The 22115-nt window shown below is 36.1% G+C and overlaps 4 protein-coding genes across 6 annotated transcripts; 1 reads left to right on the top strand and 3 right to left on the bottom strand.

The window, feature by feature from the left end:
• Window positions 1-760: 760 nt before the first annotated feature.
• Window positions 761-3284, bottom strand: LOC140817775 (large ribosomal subunit protein uL4z-like). Its single transcript, XM_073177561.1, has 2 exons — window positions 2116-3284; window positions 761-1078 (listed from the first exon to the last, which is right to left on the bottom strand). Exons 1-2 carry the CDS (start codon window positions 3220-3222, stop codon window positions 965-967), a joined length of 1221 nt encoding a protein of 406 aa, XP_073033662.1. The 5' UTR covers window positions 3223-3284; the 3' UTR covers window positions 761-964.
• A 2488-nt stretch (window positions 3285-5772) lies between these two features.
• Window positions 5773-9368, bottom strand: LOC140817782 (probable protein phosphatase 2C 38). Of its 3 annotated transcripts, XM_073177587.1 has the most exons (6): window positions 9211-9368; window positions 8899-9008; window positions 8105-8473; window positions 7237-7604; window positions 6542-6778; window positions 5773-6343 (listed from the first exon to the last, which is right to left on the bottom strand). In XM_073177587.1, the coding sequence occupies exons 3-6, from the start codon at window positions 8430-8432 to the stop codon at window positions 6107-6109; spliced, it is 1170 nt and encodes a 389-aa protein (XP_073033688.1). In that variant the 5' UTR covers window positions 8433-8473; window positions 8899-9008; window positions 9211-9368; the 3' UTR covers window positions 5773-6106. The 3 variants fall into 3 exon arrangements, with proteins under 3 accessions (XP_073033688.1, XP_073033671.1, XP_073033679.1); XM_073177570.1 differs by having other exon boundaries at window positions 5774-6343; window positions 8105-9008; XM_073177578.1 differs by having other exon boundaries at window positions 5774-6343; window positions 8105-9366.
• A 2362-nt stretch (window positions 9369-11730) lies between these two features.
• LOC140817803 (uncharacterized) lies at window positions 11731-14918 on the bottom strand. Its single transcript, XM_073177593.1, has 7 exons — window positions 14828-14918; window positions 14114-14235; window positions 13416-13455; window positions 13174-13269; window positions 12778-12974; window positions 12493-12582; window positions 11731-12340 (listed from the first exon to the last, which is right to left on the bottom strand). The coding sequence occupies exons 2-7, from the start codon at window positions 14227-14229 to the stop codon at window positions 11887-11889; spliced, it is 993 nt and encodes a 330-aa protein (XP_073033694.1). The 5' UTR covers window positions 14230-14235; window positions 14828-14918; the 3' UTR covers window positions 11731-11886.
• Window positions 14919-20602: 5684 nt separating this feature from the next.
• On the top strand, window positions 20603-21934 carry LOC140824457 (probable membrane-associated kinase regulator 4). Its single transcript, XM_073186044.1, has one exon. It carries the CDS (start codon window positions 20860-20862, stop codon window positions 21865-21867), a length of 1008 nt encoding a protein of 335 aa, XP_073042145.1. The 5' UTR covers window positions 20603-20859; the 3' UTR covers window positions 21868-21934.
• The last annotated feature ends 181 nt before the right edge of the window (window positions 21935-22115 follow it).

Raw genomic sequence — 22115 nt, forward strand, 5'->3', positions numbered from 1 at the left:
TGTCACTTGAACAAGCCACCGAAACAATTCTCTCAACATACTCATACAAAATACTAATCAGAATAACTATATGTTTTTAGTGAAATTGCAAACAAAAACCTGACAAAAATTTTGGGTAATGACATGCTGGTACGCTCCACCATAGACTGATACGCATACTCAAGTTTGTTTGGGGGCAAAAACTTACACATTTGAAAAATTGTCCATAAAATATGATTTTAATTTTGTTTACATACACTTTTGAAGAATTGTCCATAAAAAAATGATTTTTTCCCCTTTACAATTGAAGGTACAATCGCTTAGCTGAAACCTATGAACTCGGAACGCATTCCTGGACAGTTTCTTCTCCATATAAAAAACTATTCAATAAATATAAATCACATTATTTTATTTTGTTTCATTTTTTTGAATTTGTGATATTTTTATTTTATTTATTTAATCGTTATGTTCTGAAAACTAGTGCGATATATATTTTTTTATGAAATTATGATATTCTAATTTTATTTATTTAACACTATGTTGTAAAAATTATTACCAAAAAAACATATGTCATGTGATTTTAAGGACACCTTTTGTTTCCAACTTTCAAGGACCATGTGAATTACATATTACCAGAGTATTAAAAACACACACATAATATTATGAAGTTGGGTTTTTTTAAAGCATGGGCAGGAAGTTATATTCACAAAAAAGTTGCAAGCAAATTGCCCTGGAAAAATAATTCGGGTGGGGTTATATTTCATTGTGCATCAACGGAAAGTATAATAAAGTATGAACTGTAAATTCCTCAAAACAAATGTCTAAACCAAAACTTCCACAGTACACACATACTTTAGTACCAAAAAAAGTTAATGTCATCCCCATCACACTTCATATGATCGATGTGTTCCAAATCCAAAAAACAGTGAACAAAATAAAACGGCAATTTAGGTTCTAAAAGAAATCCGTAATCGAGACAGCTCAATTACTGAGACACACCCAACCACTTCGTAAAGTTTTCAAATTCTGTGTAGTCGCTATCAGAGATCATCGTCTTGTACCAACTCTTGCTAGCAGATTTGATCGCTGATGCCTCCTCCTATGCAAAGAAAGAAGTGAGAAAAGGGCAACAAAATTAGAAGCCATGGAAGCTAAGAATGAGGATATGAAGAATATTTTATACACTCAAGAAAGGAACGATTGAGGACAATCCTCTATAGTTATTAACATTGTCCATACAAACAGTTTTTAAGTTGAGTTTTCGTAACAAAAAAACTTGAAACAGAAGATGCAATAAAAGCAATTTGGATGGAACAAATAAATGACTAATTACCAATGCATGGAGAACATCTCTGATATTCTTAAAATCATTGTAATAAAATGTTTTAACATATGTATCAACAGTAGGAATTCGTACATAGCATACAAGATTGCAAACTATTGCCAGTAGTTTGGCTTTTGGGCATAATGCAACTACGTAAAATATGAATGTCTAAAGACAGACATAAGCATACAACAAACAGAAAACAGAGACACAAGCTTTACAAGCATTTACTATTTCATGCAAATTTGAAATACACTAAATCTATTATAATTATGAGTTCCAATCTGATTATAAGTGTTTGAATTGATGTACAACTTCCATCATAAACTAAATGACTAGGAAAGGTTTGGATTGAAGAAATGGTTTCAAATCCATAATCTAAATCACTCACACTTGTTTGGAGTCATTTAAATTCGTAAGTCTCAAATCATAATATCAAAGCACAAACTTAGGCTAAATTGTTGCAATAAAATATATATCACCTGTGTACCTAGATTATAAGAGTAGTAACTTGGGAGACTAAGATAACATGAAGTAGACACACACAAATAGCAATCCTACAATTATCGATGCTTTCAAACTAACAAACAAAACTATTGGAACCAGACCTGCAAATGTAGCACAAAACAATACGAACAATCAATTATAACAATCACACATAAAAATGAGCAACACAACATTTGACATCATACAAAGAAAATACTGTATAATAATCGTTCAACTAGATAACAGAGATCACCAAAATTAGAATAAAACAAGCAAGTAAAGGAGATGAGGTAAAATAAACAAAGTAAAAGCGGTAAAGGCAGTACCTTTGTGATCTGCTTTCTCTTCTTATCAAGCTTCTCCTGCTTAGCCTTAACACGATCGGCTTCAGCCAAGAGGGCCATCCGCCGAGCAGTCTTTGCATACGGATTAAGCTTCAACATCACATTCAGATTCTTCAACGGGTTCTTCTTTAAAGTAGCCCTCTTGATGTTCTTTTTGATTGGTCTCACCACAGATTGCACCTCATCAGAGTTGATAATTCTAGCCAAATCAGCATTGACCATCTTAGCCCGAGGTAACACGTAGCCCTTCTTCTTCTCAGATGGTTTATCAAAAGTCCCGTAAACCTCATCCAACTTCTCAAAAGCAGACTTAGTCCAGACAATAAACCTCCCAAGATGACCACCAGGAGCGAGCTTCAGTAGATTTAGGCGCGAAACATGTGCAATCTCGACACCTGGGATGTTGCGGAATGCAGTTTTCAGTTTAGCTCCTTCAGTACCATAGACAATCAGAGGACCCTTCCTCGAGATATACCTACGGTTACGCATTTTCCCCTTCCCAGGACGAATAGCGTGGCTGTCCTTGGCCTTCTGAGCATCAGGAAAAGCTCCGATTTGCTTCAGAATTTTGATAGCGGCGTTAGTCTTCTCAACACCTTCAACAGAATCTGACACAACAAGAGGAAGCTCCGGCACTTCCTCAATCTTGTGCCCTCTCGCCAGCACAAGAGAAGTAACAGCAGAAGCGGCGATCGCGGAAGCGATAGCATGTCTCTTCTGATTCACATTCACAGCTCTATGCCAGCGGCGCCAGATCTTCGTCGGAGCGAACATCCTTCCACCACGGCACATGTTTCCGAAGGCACCCTGACCAGCCCGATGGGTTCCTCCACCTGGAACGCGGGGAATTCGCGAAACAGCGCGACCGGTTCCCCACGACTCGGCTGAGGTTTGGTGTCCGGCACGTTTCGACACGGCATAAGGCTGGCGTGCGTTGTTTGAGATTTGACCGTGAACAAATGTCACAATGTCAGGACGGATCGACGCCTTCATAACGTCGGGAAGTGGCAAGAAATTTCCACCTTCGGTGACCATGTCGTTCTCCAGGGTTTGCACGGTGACAAGCGGGCGAACGGCGGCGGCGGCCATTTTTGGTGTTTCTTGAGGAAAAGCGCGAGGCAGCTGGAGGGTTTTGGTTAGTGAGAGATAGGGTTTCAGTGGAGTGCAGTTTATATTGTTCAAGCTCTTGTTAAAATGGGCTCTTTTAGTCTGATGGGCCGTAACCAAGTTAGTGTTTCAAAAAAACATTTGATTGGGCTTTTGGGCTTGGGTTATTTTTTCGTTCCCTTTTCTGGGCCTTTTTCTATAAGGATTGGTCGGATATAAAGATAGATATTGTTGTTGAGGTGTATAATATTTCATGTTAACTAATTAATTAATTTTCATTTTTTTTTTTGGCAAATTGAAGTGAAGATTTACATAATAATTATGGATTTTGTAATGAGATGAAATAATGCAAATAATTTTTTTTTTAAAATTCGGGATTATCCTAATTAGATTTGGTGTGTATCATTTTTCCTCCCGTAACATTGTCCAAACGACTTGTTCGATCGGTCATCCCATAAAATAATTTTAGTTTAATAATAACAATTGATGTTGATGAAAATCAGGTGGATAGCTAGATGTAGGGGTGTCAATCGTGTCGGATGAGTTGGGTTTCGGGTCAACCCGCGATTTTTTTTTGCAACCCGAACCCGAAGCAACCCGAAAACCCCCAACCTGAACACGAACCCGTCTAACCCGACTCAACCCGTCTAACCCGAATTTTATTTATTTTTAAAAAAAAATTAATGAAAAAAATTCGAAAAAATAAAAAATAATTATATTTTAATTTAAACACATAATAACAAAATTTTCGATTTAAATTTGAAAGTTTAATTGTAGAAAATTAAAAGTATATTTACTAAATCAAATAAAAAATTAAAAAATATACAAAATAAATATTAAATGATGAAAATTTATCATATAAATATACAATAAATTTTGTCCAAACATACAATATATAAAAATATAGATAAGATTTTCACAACAACAAAAAATTCGGGTCAACCCGTGACCCAACCCGACCCAACACGAAACCCGTCTAACCTAGCACTAACCTGAACCCACCCAACCCGAACCCGAAAAGTCCCAACCCAAACCTGATTTTTTTCGTGTTGGGTCGTGTCGGGTTGACGGATCGTGTCGCATTTCGGCACCCCTAGATAGCTGTGAGGTCGGATCTCGTCTTGGAAGCTCGGGTCGAACCTTCGGAATCTAGAAACACAAACATGAATGTTAGAAGAAGGCCGCTGAATGTTATTCTAGCGTAGCCCTCCGGATTAGAATTATTATTTATAATAATGAAAATTCACTGAACAAGTGTTCAAATTTCTAACTAGAACTACTATAATACTCTAACTCAGTATAATGATAATGTAGTGTCTAGTTATTTACCTTTTTCTTTTAAAATTCCAAATAGCTTAAGTCAGAAAATAGAAAACAATATAGAATGAGTGAATGTATAAATGCAAGAACAATGACCAGAACCTGATATTTATAGTAGAAGAGTTCTTATGCGACTGGAAATCTTCGATTACTGAAGCTCTGGTATTTGTAATCCTAATTATGTAGGACTCTGGATTCTCGGAATCATATATAAGGTTAGACTAAATCTCTACGAGCTTTATTTATGCGGGCTACACATTAATATATGAGTGGGAGCTGCTTGAGGCATGAGCTCGTCTAATACACAGATTTCTATGGGAGCTCAGCTCGGGACGTCGGTCGAAACCTTCTCAATCGATGCGATAATATATTATGGGAGGTGGCTCGGGATGTCAACCAACTCTTGTTGATCGAGAGATTACGGAAGCAGGGAGGACGATTGAGTTGAGCTCTCGGATGACCTCCCAACTAATCTGGATAAATGGAGTCTCGGGTGGGTCCTCAGATAATCTGACGGATTTGGTGAATGTGATGAGCTCTGGTCATTAAGATGACCTTCCGGAATTCTTTGAATATCGGGCTTAAATTCTCACGGACTATCGAGAGGGGACATAGCCTATCCCATGAGATATTAATTTCTCCTCACATAACATTATCCAAGTCGAGCGGTCATCCCATCAAATAAAATGATTTTAGTTTAATAATAACTTTTATTTATTTACATTCAAGTTTTAACATAAAAAAAATAAATTTAAGTATTTACGATCATAAAATTCCTCTATAAAACCTACATTCCATTGCGCCAAATGTAAATAAAAGTCCATATATAAAACAGTTTGGCACAAAAAATAATATTTGAGCCAAAATTTTCAAAAAATTAGAATTTTAAATTATTAAATTATTCGTCATATATACTGTATAATTATCAATCTTCCATATATCATGCATACTTAATAGTTTAATCATTCGAACAAAAGATAAACTGCCTTGTTGTAACCTTTACGAATCTCTTCTGCTGTCAAACCATTCGGAGACACCAAGACGCTCGTGCCGACGCATCATCACTACCAAATCGATCTTTGTTCATAAAATCGTTAATCGAACTGTCTCGTTTAAGATTCTCATGAATAATGTCGACAACATGTTGCATTTGTTTCTTAAAATACGAAACACATTTTATATCACAAATCGTTTGTCAAGAAAGAAATCAATCTGTACCAAAGTTCAGCGTTCATGCTGCGTTCTAAAACAAAAAGTTGGATACCCTTCATAGGAAAACAGAACAAATTGCATCCAAACTAGTAAACTCAAATTGTTGATCATCCTAATGACTTATTCCAGCTAATAAATCAGTACTCACAAAAATCTACAAACAAATGAGAGGGAACAAGGCATTCAAGCTTACAATAACCGAATGAAACGTCATCTGATCCATGACTAAAAGCGTACTGAAATATACTCGGAATCATGGAACACATCAGTGACCAACATCCAGTTAGTATATATGGCACTTCAAAAAGAGATTCACAAGAAGTATATGACTGAGCTATTCTGAACAAATTGAGGAGGTAATGGAGCCCCCTCCTCTTATTGAAACAGTGGAACTAACACAAGAGGTTCCTCTATTCACAGCAGATGGATCAATAAAGACCACCACGACTGTGATATCATCATGGAAATGCCTCCTCACACCCCGTTCGATTTTCTTTAGGTCTGAATATCGCATTTCTCTTTTCTTTGCCGCTACTCGAAGAGCTGCTTTAACAAGTTTTTTCGCAACGCCCTGAAAGCAAACTTTTAATAGTCACAAACTAAGTTTACAATGAGTAAATAAAGGAGCTAAATTTAATTTGGCAGTTGCAGAGAGCATAGGAAATATTAAAAACCCGTTTTATTTTTCCATAAGCTCGTGGCACAATGATGGTTTTAATAAATTAACAGGAATCAACTAGCCTTTCGCATAACAGAAGAACATTCGAACCTGATGGGGGTGGCTGTGGACAATGTCAACTGCTTCTTGGTTGCTAAGTTGCTCCCACAAACCATCGGAAGCAAGTATGACAAACTGATCCTTGGGATTGAGTTTGTGCGTAAATATTGATGGCTCTGGATTAAGAATCGGTTTGCTGAAGGGCTCGGATAGCCTAAACTTTGCCAATAGGTGTTCTTTGTTGAACTCTGGCTTCTTGAGATAAGCGTCCCCAATGGATCTTGATATCTGGTATGACAACAAAATACCCGTAAAAGCTCTTGTCAATTTGTGGAAAAATTAGTTGTCATCAAATATGGAGAGTAGATTTCTCTACAGATTTGAATATTACATCACTGCAAATTGAATAACAGTTGAAAAGTAGTTACAAGGGGAACTCTATGTGAAAAGTCTCATTCTATGGGACTCCACCTCGTGCGCTGCAAAGTGACATAAGTGCTATTGATAGACAATGAAACTACGGGTGAGGTTAGGGATTCTAAGGACTTGCTAAGAAACTATAAATTTTTTCAAATGCGGTGGATGCAATTACATTTTCCTCTTATGTTTATGAAAGGAATATACTACGTCAAGAAAATTTAAAAGAAAGGGGATCAATTATAGCCCCACCAGCCACTCCCTCCCTACGCCACTGAATCAAAAACAAACTTCATCTGAAGAGAAAGGAACAATATCCAAGATATTACCTGTATGATACCCTTCACACGCCAAACTTTGTGCTTCAGAACCACTATTTGTGGATCATCGGGATGCAACGACCGCAACTCGTCCCTGATATATTCTAGATTAGCATTGTGCTCGGTTGATAATTGAACAGCGGTCACCCCTCTAACGGCCTTATCTGCCCTGCCTAATACAGCACGCGAGTCTCCAGCATTGGCAATGTGTAGGAGCCCATTGCATATTATCCCTACCAAACAACATGTTCCCACCGAAGCCATTTGCGGTTTATTGAGCCATTGCTCCCTCACCAGACCAAGAAACTCGTCCTCGGTTTTCAAGAAAGCTTTTTTAATAACATTTGAAGATATTTCTTGATGCTCTGAAGCAAACTCTGATTCATGAAAAGGTCACAAACATGATTGCGACAAATGTTTACCATGTTCGAATCTTTAAGAAAAACTTCATTGCAAGATGATGAAAAAATATTTTTGGTTCAAGGAAAACCCAGAAACTTCTAAAATTAAAAGAAGCTGCACTAAAATTTTCTACGTTCATGGATATGAAGTGACTCGAAGGTAAACCATATTCCACAAATATCAACAACGTTTTATAGCCAACTTTACTCATGGGACATGGGGGCAGAGGGGCCGCTAGGTGCGGTCGCCATGCTTTCTAAATTCTCCAAGACCAGTATATTTTGTAGTTGATTTACCCCTAAATTTTTTGATTCTGATTTCAACCAATATACTGACTTCGCCACGGAGTCTTATAACAGTAATGTAGCAGGCATCATCATATAATAATTGCATAGAAATGCTATATATAATTAATTCCAAAAAACTTGGGAAATTGAAAACTGATAAAACTATCAATTGAAGGGAAGAAACTTACTCTTGAGATTTTTGAACAAGCTTTGGTTGACGTATCGAGATGTCTCTGGTCCTCCATGACCATCATAAACTCCAATAAAAGTACCACAAGGTCCAGAATCAAGTGAACTCAATGGCCCAGATTCAAGCTGGCTTTGATCCTCCATCAAACCATTGGCTTGAATCACTGCCATTGAAAATTCTCCATTTACATGATGTCCTAAATCCTTATACCACAACAATCCATCATTCTTGCCATTTAAATCGCCCCCTCGGCGATTCCTGTCGCCTCTTCTCCAACTTCCATCACCCTCAACCAACGGTTTCCAACAAGGCTTCACCATTTTCATTCAACCACTTGACTTGGAGTAGTGATTTTACAATATATGAGCTACATGTCCAAATGATCTAATAAACAACATGCATAATTTAAGGACGACTCCAAATTTCTTACAGTAGTCAACGCCATCTATACATGTGTGTGTGAATCAAATTAAGCCTACAAAATAAATTATCCAAAAGAATCATCAAACAATATATTCATCAACCCCAACCTCAACTCCAGTTTTTGCTTATGTTCCAAACCCACAACCCCGATTCTCAAAACTATATACCCACCAGCACTACAAGGCCTAGACACCATTAATGTGCACCAGACAGACAAAGAAAGATAAAATAATAATAATAGATAACAATAAGAGGGCTAAAAGGGTATGGGCAAAATCACACCCTGAAAAAGTGTCTCCAAAAAACTGAGAGAAACATTAATCCGGGTTAGTTCAGAGAATATGGAGGGCTTCTTCTGTCTTTTAATACCTTGAACCTTGTTTGAATACGTGTGGACCTTCCATTTTATTGCTTTAAATTTCGACAACAGCCTTAGCTGTACAAACCCATATCAGATTTGATGGCGACAGAATTTGTTCCTGGGTCAGAGAAATCAAATGGGCAAACGGATAATAAAAAAGAAAAATCGGTTCTTGATTTTTTCTAGCGAAATAAAATCTCTAAAGATTGATGTCAGAATTGAGATCAAAGATTATGATTATGGGGGGTTGAACGAAGATAGGAAAAGGGTTGAGGACCATTTTTCAGTTCAACTTCAAACAACCAATTTCTATTATTTACCATCATTGAATAGTTTCTGGCTTCTCTTTCTCCACCAATGTCTCTTCCCCTCCTCTCTTGTATGTTTTCAGTATGTTTTTCCCTCAACTTACTTGGTCAAGATTTCATCTTTTAACCTACTGAGTAACAAACCACCATTCTAGGCAAATTTTGCTCGTCTGATTTCACTAAAAATAGGGCCCCATATTCTTTCAAATGAAAAATAAAAAATCATATTTTTTTTTTGGGTTTGAACCTTCTCACTCGGCATTTTTTATTTTTCACCCATAGGACACCATCATTTTTTTTGGTTTGAACCTTCTAACTCGCCTTCCTCCAAATCCAACTCAGTAATATGCAGTGAAATATAATCAAATTGAAGTTGCATGGCAAGAACAGTGAAACTTAGAGTAGCTTGGATAATTTAAAGTTTTGGCTGAGCTTTCTTCAATTTTAGATTAAATCATTGATCTGTACGGCATTATAAATTTTTTTTTAAAAAAAAATCAAGTTATCTTGATCTCTTCTTTATTATTTTCCCCTTGTAAAAAGTTAATATGATATTTTTTTTATTTTTTTTATATAAAAATGTATATTAAAATCCTGGACTTTACTGCAGACCTAAACCTTGCGTTGTGAATTTTTCCACCATTTAATAATTCCCACAACCCTAAAAAAGTTAAATTATTAGCTGCAAATTCACTTGATTGGTCCCGCCAACTTGTAAATAATCATCAATTTTCACAATAAAGAGTGACACTGAATTTAGCCCCTTCGAACAACTTGGTGGATAGAATTGTATGAGACAAGGATAAATGCTCAATAACTAGTAATCGACATTTATCTATCAATGTTTTCTTTGACACCCCAGGAAGTCGAGCCATCTTTACTTCTTTTTTTTTTGTCAATCATGTTGGTTTTAGAAAGTTAATATACAATATGCACAAAAAAAGTGCTTGTTATGTTTTTTTTTTCAAAGAGTTTGATCGAAGGACGACTGCAAAATGATTTAGCTTCTTACAAAAAACTACTGTGGCATCTCAAAGTTAATCAAATTTTTAGCTGGTTCGATAGTAGATAGTACAGACATAAGTCACGAGTTGTTTGTAATAGAGATAGCAGAAATAGTCGCAAAAGGGGTGAGAGCTCATAGAACAATTGTTTAATTCATTTTCAGTTTTTTTTTTATCTAAATAGTTATTTGTATGGTCGACGATTAACATCACACCCAAATACTTCGAATTTTTTACTTAATCTATTCAGAATAATAAGTCATCAACCCATTTCCTACAAAAAATCCGAGCAAACCCCTTTCTTGATAACGTAACAGTGAGTCATCCAAGCCAAAAGGGGTTCACGTCCATCCGCTACCACTTCTGACATCGCCTTCAGCTCACAAACCGTTGGTTTTCACTGTAATCCTGCTCCATATCATCATTGTTACTGCTAGAAATGCCATCCTTCTGTTCTTGATACGAGCTGTTTTTCTTGATACCATCCATCTTAATAGGCTTCACCTCCTCCCCAACAGACACCAAAGTAAGATTCATATTCTCCAAACCAATTCCCACTGCCAATTTCAGCATTTCCCATACCTCTAAAATCTTGGTCTGTCGATCTGTCAGCTAGCATACAATGATCTTGAAGAGTAATCCTCACTCCTCAGTGTCTTCAAAGTTGGAACCATCGTGAACTCCTTGAGATGATAAAAGTTGCTCTCCATAGCGAATGGAGTCATACTCACGCTCATACCAAGTGAGGTAATAATAACGGCAATCAGCGAAATCTAGCTCACTGTTCGGTACAAGGCCTAAATCTTGCATCATAGATTGAAGTAACAAAACCTTAAACCTTCTTGATCTCAACTATATCTCCAGCAAACTTTTGAGGACGCTACTTCTTATTCTGAAAAGCTTAGCTATGTTAAATTACATAGAGCAAATGAAATAAAACTTCATAAGAATTCTCATTGTTTTTGGATAAATACTCTCTCCCGTTTTAGTAATGCATTGGGGAAAAGATGAGTAAATTAAATTTTTATCCGTCTTCGGGAGTTTATTTCTTGAAACATACTTCAAGGAAATAAACAGAAAAATCCGGTGGTCGTTTGTTTAATTTTATTTCTTGAAACATACTTCAAGCATGGATTCCAGTCTCCAGATTCTTCTAAATATGATATAAGAGTTTCTTATTTTAGTATTTTATGTTAGAAACTATCTTTATGTGAAAATACCATGGTATTTTATTTTATGTTCATAGTTGACAAGAACACCAAGTTAAGAAGAATAATAAGATGCCACGTAAACTTTAGTATAGCATATTACCCAAGGATGTCACAAGACAATGTCTGCGAAATCTTATTTTAACCGTTTTCATCTTCTATATATAATTTCAAAATATTTCGTTACCAAGAAGCTTGAAAGCATATATCTTGCAAACACAGTCAGAGTGGGTTGAACTCAACCCCACAAGCATATCATCCTGTCTCCTCAAAAATAAATAGTCGTAGTTTCTTTTTGGAAAGCATTACGGTATTAAGTTCCATACACTTCTCCCGTTGGCATCCATTGAATCAAAACAGTTTAACATTGTCATTTAATAGTACCAATTAACCTGAAGCATAAAAATGAGGGCAAAACCAACGTCTCAAGAACCTACCAAACCAAACAAAGTTTCAACAGCTTTTACACCACTTGTTTAAGGAGACCTTCTACTTCTAGGAGTGCGGCGTGCGTTATCATCATCATCGTCATTGACGGGACTCCCATCATCCCTCACGATTTGGCTAGGGCTGCGATTATTACCATTCACAGCTTCGTACCTTGTAGTTGCCGGGCTTAGAGGGCTTCCACTAGTCTCCTTGGGACTGTCACTATAACCATCTTCCTCCCTTTCCCTTCTGCCTCTCCTGGGGGAAGGGCTTTCCCCGGGACTGTTACTGTAGCCATCTCGACCAGTTTCATCTTCTCCTTTCTTTGGAGGACGACTTCCTCTTTCTCTTGGGCTGTCTCTAACAGGGGTTGAGCTGTGTTTCCTAGATTTGGATGGAGAAGCACGCCTCTTTGGTTCAGGGCTAACGCCAATTGGACTCGTCAATCTCCTTTCGTCATACTCAACATCACGACCTCTTTTATGTGGGGACCTTGAACGGCTGGGAATTTTTTTTTCAAGTGAGATAGTGATAGTATACGCTAGAGAATTTTTCTGGGTATGTTACAATAAAAAAATCCAATCTAAGCTGAAGTTTTCCTTCATATTCCATGACATATGTTCCCAAAATGAAATTAATGAAACCACCTATACCTGTAACTACGACTTTTACTGAAACTCCGACTCCTGCCACGGCGTGGAGAACGTGACCTCCTGGGTGAACGTGAATAACTATGCTCCCGCCTAGAGCAAAATTCACATCAGGAACAAACCAACAACCACATAGCAAGCTCGGTTTCTGAGGAACTAATAATTAGCAAGACAATCGGCTCGTCGAATTTAAGTACAACTAGCAGAGAGACGGTGAAAATAACTAATGCAAGCAACATTAAATGCAAAAAATAAAACAAGTCACTAGAGCCCAAGGAACAGAAGTACCTCGGCTTTTTGGGACTGTTCTGGCAGTTTCTTTCTATATGACCTCTGTCACCACAGCGATAACACTTATTTTTCCAATCTCCAGCTGTGCAATCTTGGGCCCAATGGCCATCGAGACCACAGTTGAAGCAGCGTCCAGACCCAGGTGTGGGACCCCTGCCCGCAGATTCTCGAACTCTTCCAGGTCCCCGAGGCACCTGCACCACCAACATTGAAATTCACATCTAAAATTTTCGAAAACAGAAATATCAAATGAAAATATCGAATTAATTTCATACATTCGACATGCATCAGCGAAAAATTAAAGATCTGCTTCATGAATCTGTTGATAAATTTTAAATGCAAAAGTCTAATAAGTCATCAGAGCTTAACCAAAAGTGAGCAAAAGTTTCTTACCCCCTTAGCAAATTCAACAGTGATCCGTCGTCCATCAACATCTCTACCATCTAAGTGATACTTTGCATCATCAGCATCCCGAGGATTACTATATTCCTTTTAATATGGCATGGACACAAAACCAACGTAGGACACCAATATTGCACCGTTGAAAAATACCCAATCAAGCCAGGCATGAAATGAAAAAACATATAGGTTAACAAATTTAATTTAAAAGTAAGAAAGAGAGTTGTGGTACATACAACAAAGGCATAGTCTCGCTTCAAGTCCACGTCACATACTCTGCGGAAATGATTGCCAGAAACAGTAAGGCCATCAAAACTTACTTAAGTACTGGGGTGCATGACACTTGGTCCTCAATTTGAACTAAACAACAATTTGATTGTTGCAAATTCCATAAAAACATCAAAACACGACATGGAAAGACTCGCCAAAAGCTTCTAACAATGAGTGAATTCCACCATGTGCACCATCTCACCATTGACCACCAGGTCAGGTAAAGTTCACCCACCCAACAATGACCACAAGATGAGGCACACACGCTCAGAAACCTTCAACAGAATCATTCAAGTTAAATTCAAAGACACCTACGGGCCCATAGTTGTATCAAAAAACATGATCATAAAATTCCCCAGTATGAACAATGCTTGTGGGAAACAACTGCTTTCTTACTTCGAGATAAGAAGCAAACCATATCCAAAGGTAGCTAACCTCGGATGCAGAAGCAAAAACTACGCTAGATACGGGGTACAAAGTAAAAAACTCATTATTACTCGTATACATATATCTATAGATCTCCCTTTAATAGGACAATAGTGAACAATAACAACTCATGCGGCCACCAGTTGAAAGCATAAGCAGGAAATTCATAAGAATTTCAAAATTAAAGGAAGCAAAATCATTGTGTAAAGCCAGTGAGAGGTAAAAACCCGTTAATTACCTTCCATATTTGCTGAAAATATACTCCAAATCTCGAGAACGGGTCCTTGAAGACAAGTGACCAACATAAAGGCGAGCATTGCTGCCATAACGATCACGATCATCACGACGAGGCATTGCAATCTGAAGCCATACAATATTTGTAAATTTAGAAGTATGAAAAATGAAATGAAGGCCAACAATATTATCACAGAGCAAAAGAAGGCAATGCATAAATACGAATATGAAAATGGATGGGACAGGAACCTTGACACTCAGACAAAATACCTCCATCTCGGCAATGAATTTCTCACCGCCATTTCCCGCAAATTTATAGGTAAAATTAGGGAGGAAACGGAAAAGTTTAACTATATGTCTATATCCGCAGTAATTGGTCTAGCATATCCGTCGAACAAACCCAAAAATTTATTATGCAAGAAACAAAAAGCGCAAATGTTTAAGGATAATTTGGGGGCAAAAACCCCAAAGCAGGAAACACCGATTGGAAAACAAGAAGACTAATCCTAATCAAATCATTTACACTGAAAAGAGTCGCGAAACCAATTTATCAGAACGCAACCATGACACTACAACATCATAGTCCATATCTGCAGTCTCAAAAAGATTCACGACAACAAATCACTAAAATTGCCACCACATGAACGTTTAAAAGAATGTGCATATATCACACAAGTGCGAGAATACGAATAAATATCCCAAAAGAGAGTGCGATTACCTATAAGGTGAGATTCCCAAATGCCGCAAATGCAACCCTAATTTTTGAAAGGGTCGACTTAACGAGTCACGACCACGTCTGTGGAAATTTCATGGCCTTTTAATGTAAGTTGACGGTTTGGATGCGTTGGCTGAAATCAAGGGTCCAGAATCAAAGTTATATGGGCCGGATTTGTTCAATACCTAAAACCCCCGATTGTAAGGTATATATAACCCATCGACCCAAACAATGAATTTAATTAATGAATTGTGATCTTTTGTTCAATAAAATGAATTTATAATTATAAGAAATAAAAAAAAATAAAAGCTGTATCATGAAAATTTTGGGTGATTTCTTTATTAAAAAATAATAGAAACTTAGATTTTAAAAGATTATAATTTGTAATGTCTTTATCCCATATTCAATGGTGACTTTAGAGGTCTAATGTGTATGAAATAGTTTGTATAGAGTGAAGACATTTTGTATTTTCTAGTGAAAGTGTGATAAGAAAAATATTAAGTGAGTGAAAATGAAGCTCTGTTAGTTCATCAAGATTTAGCGAAACCCTTGGAAGGTAGAGAAAAGTTGGCGGAATCTCGGTCCGCAGTTGAGAAGGATGAGATCATGGATAAAAAAAATAGTGCCATATTGTTGTACTTTGATGATGAGGCTCTAGGAGAAGCAGCCGAAGAAGATACATCAGCAAATTTATGGTTGAAAAGGGAGAGCTGATGTATTTGAAGAAAGTATTATACACTCTTCAAATGCATGGAGAAAAGTCCATCGAAGAATATCTCCGTGATTTTAACAAAATTATACTTGATCTAAAAATTATAGATGTTAAAATCGAGGACGAAGACCAAACCATTATTCTGCTATGCTCTTTGTCGAATTCTGATGAAAACTTCATCAATGTTATGATGTACGGAAGTGAAACTTTTAATATAAAAGATGTTAAAGCTGGTTTTTTCCTAATTTATTAAAGAAAAATATTGAAAAATAAAAATGATGGCTTGACAGAAAGTTTGTTTGCAAGAAGCTGAATGGAAACAAGAAATCAAGATCGTGGAAGGAGCAAATCAAGGTCTCACTATGTGAAAAATGACATTTTACTTTGCCAGGCGTTACTTCGGCAAAAATAAATTACGAAGTAATATATTACCAATAACTTCATTAATAACACAAGCGAAGTAAAATAATATATTTTACTTCGGATGTTAAAAAACACGGGCTTCACTGTATTTTTTTTTATATATTTTACTTCGGCATATCAATTTTGATGAAGTAAAAAATAATGAAAATACGAGTAAAAAGATTAAAACATGCGACGGATTTTTTAAACCGTCGCCAAATTTTAAATCGGCGACGGTTTAAATTAACCCGTCGCTCATTTTCGCGACGGTCAAATAAAAACCGTCGCATATTTAAAACTAGTGACTGTTTTTTAAAAACTGTCGCTATATTTAGCGACGGTTATTATGTGACCGTCGCTAAAAGTAGCGACCGGTTAAAGTCAACCGTCGCCGATTAAAAATTTGGCGACGGTTAAAAGAACATCGTCGTCATTTTCAAAAAAATTCCACCCCGGATATATTTCCCTCCATTTTAACCGTCGCCGATTTAAAATGTTGCGACGGTTTTTACTAAAACCGTCACGATGTTCAAAAAAATTCAATCCCGCCTATTTTTCCCTCTATTTTCTTCCACAACTCTCTATAAATACATACAAATTCTCTCCAATTTCTTCCACTTCACTTCACAACAATTAAAATTTTTTCTCACTTACACAATTTTACAACTTCACAACACTTAAAATTTTTATCACTTACACGATTTTACAATTTCACAACATTTAAAATTTTTATTTCTTACACGATTTTACCACTTTACGATATTCAAAATTTTTATCTTTTACACGATTGTACCAATTCATAACACAGATTTATTAAATTTTTTTTAATTTACCTAACATATTAGCGACGGAACTCATATGAACCCCGTCGCTAGGTAGCGACGGTTTTTGATATAAATTCCGTCGCACATTAGCGACGGTATTTAACATTACTTCTGTCGCAGAATAGCGACGGTTTTAACATGAAGTCCGTCGCAAAATAGCGACGGTTTTGAACATAAATTTCGTCGCTAAATAATAATTAAGAGGAAGTTATATGATATACTACTTCATTATTCACTATAATCGATGAAGTAAAACACATTTATTACTTCGACACCGGTCCAATTCTGGACCGGTTTTTCTCCCAAAACCGGCCAAAAGACTTCGGTATTTTCAATACTACAACTTCGGGTATTATGCGAAGTAAAAGGTACATCTATTACTTCACGTCCATATACTTCGGCACTTAAATACCCTATTACTTCAGATAATATCCGAAGTAAAAAGTGATTTTTGGCATAGTGTCTATACCTAAATTCAGACTTAGAACATTCAAATGCTAATAATGTAACAAAGAAGGACATTTAGAAGGGATTGTCCATAGCGCAAAGGCAAGGGAAAGGAGAAAGACCAATGATTCTGGAAATGTCTGGTTCCCAAATTCTGCAAAGCATCTAGGAATACTCCCTGATGAGCCGCTAAACACAGTTCGATCAAATGGTCTAAGAAGCTCAAGATTCTATAACTCGGTTGATGAATGGACATTACCACAATGCTTCCACTTTGTGCTATTCTTTGCAAGACTTTCACTACCATGTATCACTCGTATAATCGAGCCCCGATGTGGGCTCATCAAGAAACAGCAAAATAGGGTCATGAAGTATGTCAGTACCAATGGAAACACGACGTCTCTCACCTCCATAAACTCCCCTGCGGCCTTCATCTCCGATTATAGTCTAGGCAGCATTGCGTAGGCCTAGCTGATCAATCAGGACTTGAACTCGGGGTCGTTTGTGAAACCTAGACAGGGTTTCTGGCAACCTGAATTCTACTGAAAACACGAGGGTTTCTTCTACCGTACTCAATATTGTTTACAATGGGTCATCTTGCATGACGTAAGCTAATATTACTTTGAGAAGCCTGACTCCAGAACTTCACCATTCAAAGATATGGTCCCTTTGAGACTCTCTCGGGATATGCGGTTAGCTAACGCGTCAATCAATGTTGATTTCCCCGACCCGCTGGCTCCAAGAACAGCCAAGATTTCACCTTCCCGGGCATCCCAGAGATGTCAATTTAGCAAAACTCTCATCCTGTGTTTGTTTCCAGCCACGGTCCCTGATGATGGTTCGCAAGCATTTGAATCTCTTCAAAATGTATAAAATCGAGTTCCATTAATTTGGTGTCAATATCAAGAATTTAATAGTTGAGCTCATTTTCTATAATTAATTATGGCGCAAAGCTCATTTACCATCCACTCAAAAACTGGCAATGGGCATCAATGATAAATCCCTCTTGATTTTGAAAATGCGACACACAGGACAAACCTTAGAAAGCGTGGTTTGTCTATCCGCTTGGTAGGAATCACTATTTATTTATTGCACAATACAACGTACCAATGCGATCTTGCCACGTCGGACGGTAAAAGTCTCACTAACATTAACTTTTTTAAGTTTGTCAGATGTCATGTGACTTATCTGGCGTAGGCCTCCTTTACTTGTTTTGTTTGTTAACAAAAATATCATAATTGACTCACAAATATTTTTTAAATTATAACAGTTATAATAAAAATAAATTAGAGATCAGGTTTGTAGCTCAATGATCTCATCTACCGGATTAGCTGACCTCCTTTCTTGGGTACGATGCCCCTCCTCTGCGTGAGTTGTAATAAAAAAATAATAAATAAATAAAATAAATAATTTATTTTATACAGGAAAATATTCTCTGTAAGCAAGATTTAGTTATCATCAACACTATATACAACACATAATTTATATATAAAAAAAGTAACAATTTGAAATTACAACATTATGTAACACATTTATTGTTTTCCATTGACTTGTTTTTGTGTTTCTTCATCTTTCATGTGTTTTTACGACGGTCGGAACTCGTAATTACTGTTTTTTGATGTGCAATAGATAAACCCCGAATTAACTCAATAATCTACAAAAACACGTTTGTTAGGTAAACTGAACATGCTCGTCCGAGAAGTTGTTTACAAGAGAAATTGAACATCTTACCACTGAATGAAATTTGACGTGATATTTTATTGATTTAAAAATCGAATTTCAATGTAATATACACTGAGAAATCATTTCAACTGTAGCATAAAAAAAACTTTTTATAGTATCTATATATACATACACTAATCAAATAATACTTAAATTTTATCTCACCTTTTAACTAACTCGCATGTATAAGCTGTGTTTACTTAGTGTCATAAGATTATGTGTGAATAAATCATATCAGAATTATTAAGATAATTTTATAAGATGTTGAATTATGATGGATAAAGATTAACATGTTCACTTAACCGATCAATTTTGTGATGGAAATTATGGCCAAGTGACGCGAGTTTCAACTTTGTCCATTGTCCATGATAAATAATCTTATTTTTAGTTAGTTTTTTTTTTTTTTTTTTTTTTGTAAAATTATGTTTGTTATTTTTATTCAAGAATGTAAATTATAATTTTTCACATGTAAGTTATTTTTATTCAACGAACTATTGGATATTAATATTTTTTTCAAAAAATAATCAATTGAATAAAAAAATCAATGAATTATGATAAAGTTGATGGATGATATACGATTAATCACATTAAATAATATATCTTAAATTATTTTATTTTTTATGACTTTTTATAATTTTTTTATATGAGTTTTTAATATATAATGTATTGAGAAGCAAAAGATATTAATGTAATTTTTATAATTTAGAAATAATATTAATTAAAATCACACAGTAAACAAGATATTCCTTATCATACATAGCAAATAAACACATAATAACGTATTTGCAAAATAATAAATATACGCGTAATTATGCAAACAAAAGACTCTCAGGGAAAAGATAAAAACTTGTGTGAGACGGTCTCACAGGTCATATTTGTGAGACGGATATCTTATTTGGATCATCCATGAAAAAGTATTACTTTTTATGCTAAAAGTCTTTTTATTGGGAATATAGGTAGGGTTGACCCGAGATTAAGATATGTGAGACGGTCTCACATGAGACCTACAAATAAGTTTCCATTTTACAGTGTTTGGGTTAACATTGGGGGGGGGGGGGGGGGTCAACGTCTGATTCTACGAGAAATCAATTATTTTCATTAAATGGCATACCAGGTTTCCAAAAAGAATGGGACCATAATTCAAATTTAATTATATTGAGTGAACTCACACGTAACCATAGGATAAAAACATTGTTGTAAATGGTTTAATATGAAAACCAAATTAACAGTTTGGAAAGGACCAATCTAAAATTTGAAAATCCAATGAATGTTGATGTAATAATTAAAACTATTTTCCGTTATATGCAAAAAAAAAAAAAACGAATTTTGAATGATTATAATTTTCCCAGACGGTAAACGATAAATCTAGCTTATTTAAGGAATTTGCCATTTTTTACAACAATAAAGGTGTTGCCTTATGTCTTTGGTACCCTATTTTTTGCAAATGTATCCATTCCAAAAGTTACCCTTTTGATAAGACGTTGATTCATCCTGTCCAACTCCGCGTATGGTGCAACTCATATATCAAATGTGATGAAAATATCCAAATTATATATACAACAGATGAATATTGTGTGTAACTCATATATCATATATGGTGAAGAATATCCAAATTATACATTCAATAGATAAATATGATCTTATTGGTAAACAAGAAAGTGGACAGATGAGAAGCAATAAATCAAAAGTAACAAAAGTTAATTGCTAAATTAAAAGTACATATTTATCCTCTCAAAGTAACACAAAAGTATATATTTCTACTTAAAGTTTCGAAGCTTTTCTTCTGACTTTGTGTAGTATCCACCAGAGGATGCTGTGCCCATTCTCCCCCATAATTTGTCGCTAAGCTTATTATCATCATCGCTACTCTGAAAAACACAGCACATAGTATTAGAATCCATCCATTCATTTCACTTTCATGAAATTAAATGGCCAAGAATTTTGCAACAGATGAAGATTACATCGACATGGAACTCAATTCTATGCCGCATTGCTCCGCAAAATCGTCTCTACACAGCAGAGAATTCGAGTTCCAAATGTCTTCGTCCTGCTGCGAGAATGAATCAGCCATTTTTCCAGCTGATGAGCTCTTCTACAAAGGCAAGCTCCTCCCTCTCCACCTCCCCCCGCGGCTGCAGATGGTCCAAAACCTCCTCCATACCGGTGAAGATTTTGGTGAAGACGACTTTTACTACACGATGCCATTCCTGCCTGCTTGCTCCACGGCACCTTGTACAAACTCAAACACCCCTCTAGGCTCTTGCAACATTTCTCCATCGGAATCTTGCAGGGTAAGCTGTGAATTGGACCCTGATGATTATTTCTTTGAATGGTCTGCTGAGTTGAGCAGTTTCATTAATGGCAATCACTCGAGAAAAAATTCACGGTCCAAGAAATTTAAGCTGATTAAGCGTTATTCCGTTCTTGGGCAGAAGCTCAAAGCTTCGACAACTTATTTGAAATCTTTGTTCTCTAAATCTGCTTGCTCCGACGATCAATCTTCTGCTGAAGAAGCTGATAATCTGTCAAAAGTTGATGAGACTTCGAACCAGTACCTCAAAATTTCCAAGAAAAAGTCGGTTGGAGTACAGGATGTAAGAGCTTCATATCCAACAATAGCTAATATAATCAAGAACTTGGATAAGGAAGTGACTAACGAGTATCATGTGAATAGGAAATCGTTTTCCGGGGTAATTAAACGGCGTAATTCTTCGGCCAAGTGTTGGTCCTTATCTTCATCAAATTCTTCCTCCACTTGTTCGTCTTCATCGTCTTTGAATTCGAATGGGTTTCACGAGTTCCAGTTGTTTGGGAGGAGTAGCAGTGTCAACGAAGTTGAAAGTTCAATTGAGGCAGCTATTGAACATTGCAAGAGGTCTCAAAAGGCCAAGGATTCAAGAAACCTTACGAGGGATTCTGGGATTTGCAGTATTTAATCTTTTTTGTTCGATAATTTTTCTTAATAATTCAGAATCCAATGGTTGTTTTCAATCAAATGTTTTTTTTTTTTTTGGACCGCATTATGGTTTACTAGTTATTGCACAAACTCAAAGATATAAAAATGCTGATTAATTTTAAAAAATCATACTTCTTGAAGAGGTACATGTAGCTCGAATCAACAAGAGTTCAGAATCTTTCACAATTCACGGATTCAAGTAAGCCAATGCTACAACGACAAAACATC

The sequence above is a fragment of the Primulina eburnea genome, chromosome 2 (genome assembly GCF_022965805.1).
Source record: "Primulina eburnea isolate SZY01 chromosome 2, ASM2296580v1, whole genome shotgun sequence".
Taxonomy (NCBI): Eukaryota; Viridiplantae; Streptophyta; class Magnoliopsida; order Lamiales; family Gesneriaceae; genus Primulina; species Primulina eburnea.

What these genes read in the sequence shown, in the direction of transcription:
- LOC140817782 (XM_073177587.1), bottom strand. Translation starts at nt 8,432, where the DNA reads ATGAAAATGGTGAAGCCTTGTTGGAAACCGTTGGTTGAGGGTGATGGA. An exon ending in CTTGTTCAAAAATCTCAAGA is followed by an intron (nt 7,605 to 8,104) that starts GTAAGTTTCTTC and finishes TTCATGAATCAG; the next exon opens with AGTTTGCTTCAGAGCATCAA. An exon ending in GTGTGAAGGGTATCATACAG is followed by an intron (nt 6,779 to 7,236) that starts GTAATATCTTGG and finishes TTGTCATACCAG; the next exon opens with ATATCAAGATCCATTGGGGA.
- LOC140817775 (XM_073177561.1), bottom strand. Translation starts at nt 3,222, where the DNA reads ATGGCCGCCGCCGCCGTTCGCCCGCTTGTCACCGTGCAAACCCTGGAG. An exon ending in AGAGAAAGCAGATCACAAAG is followed by an intron (nt 1,079 to 2,115) that starts GTACTGCCTTTA and finishes TTCTTTGCATAG; the next exon opens with GAGGAGGCATCAGCGATCAA.
- LOC140824457 (XM_073186044.1), top strand. Translation starts at nt 20,860, where the DNA reads ATGGCCAAGAATTTTGCAACAGATGAAGATTACATCGACATGGAACTC.
- LOC140817803 (XM_073177593.1), bottom strand. Translation starts at nt 14,229, where the DNA reads ATGCCTCGTCGTGATGATCGTGATCGTTATGGCAGCAATGCTCGCCTT. An exon ending in ATTTTCAGCAAATATGGAAG is followed by an intron (nt 13,456 to 14,113) that starts GTAATTAACGGG and finishes TCATTTCCGCAG; the next exon opens with AGTATGTGACGTGGACTTGA. An exon ending in AGTAAAAGTCGTAGTTACAG is followed by an intron (nt 12,341 to 12,492) that starts GTATAGGTGGTT and finishes AAAAATTCCCAG; the next exon opens with CCGTTCAAGGTCCCCACATA.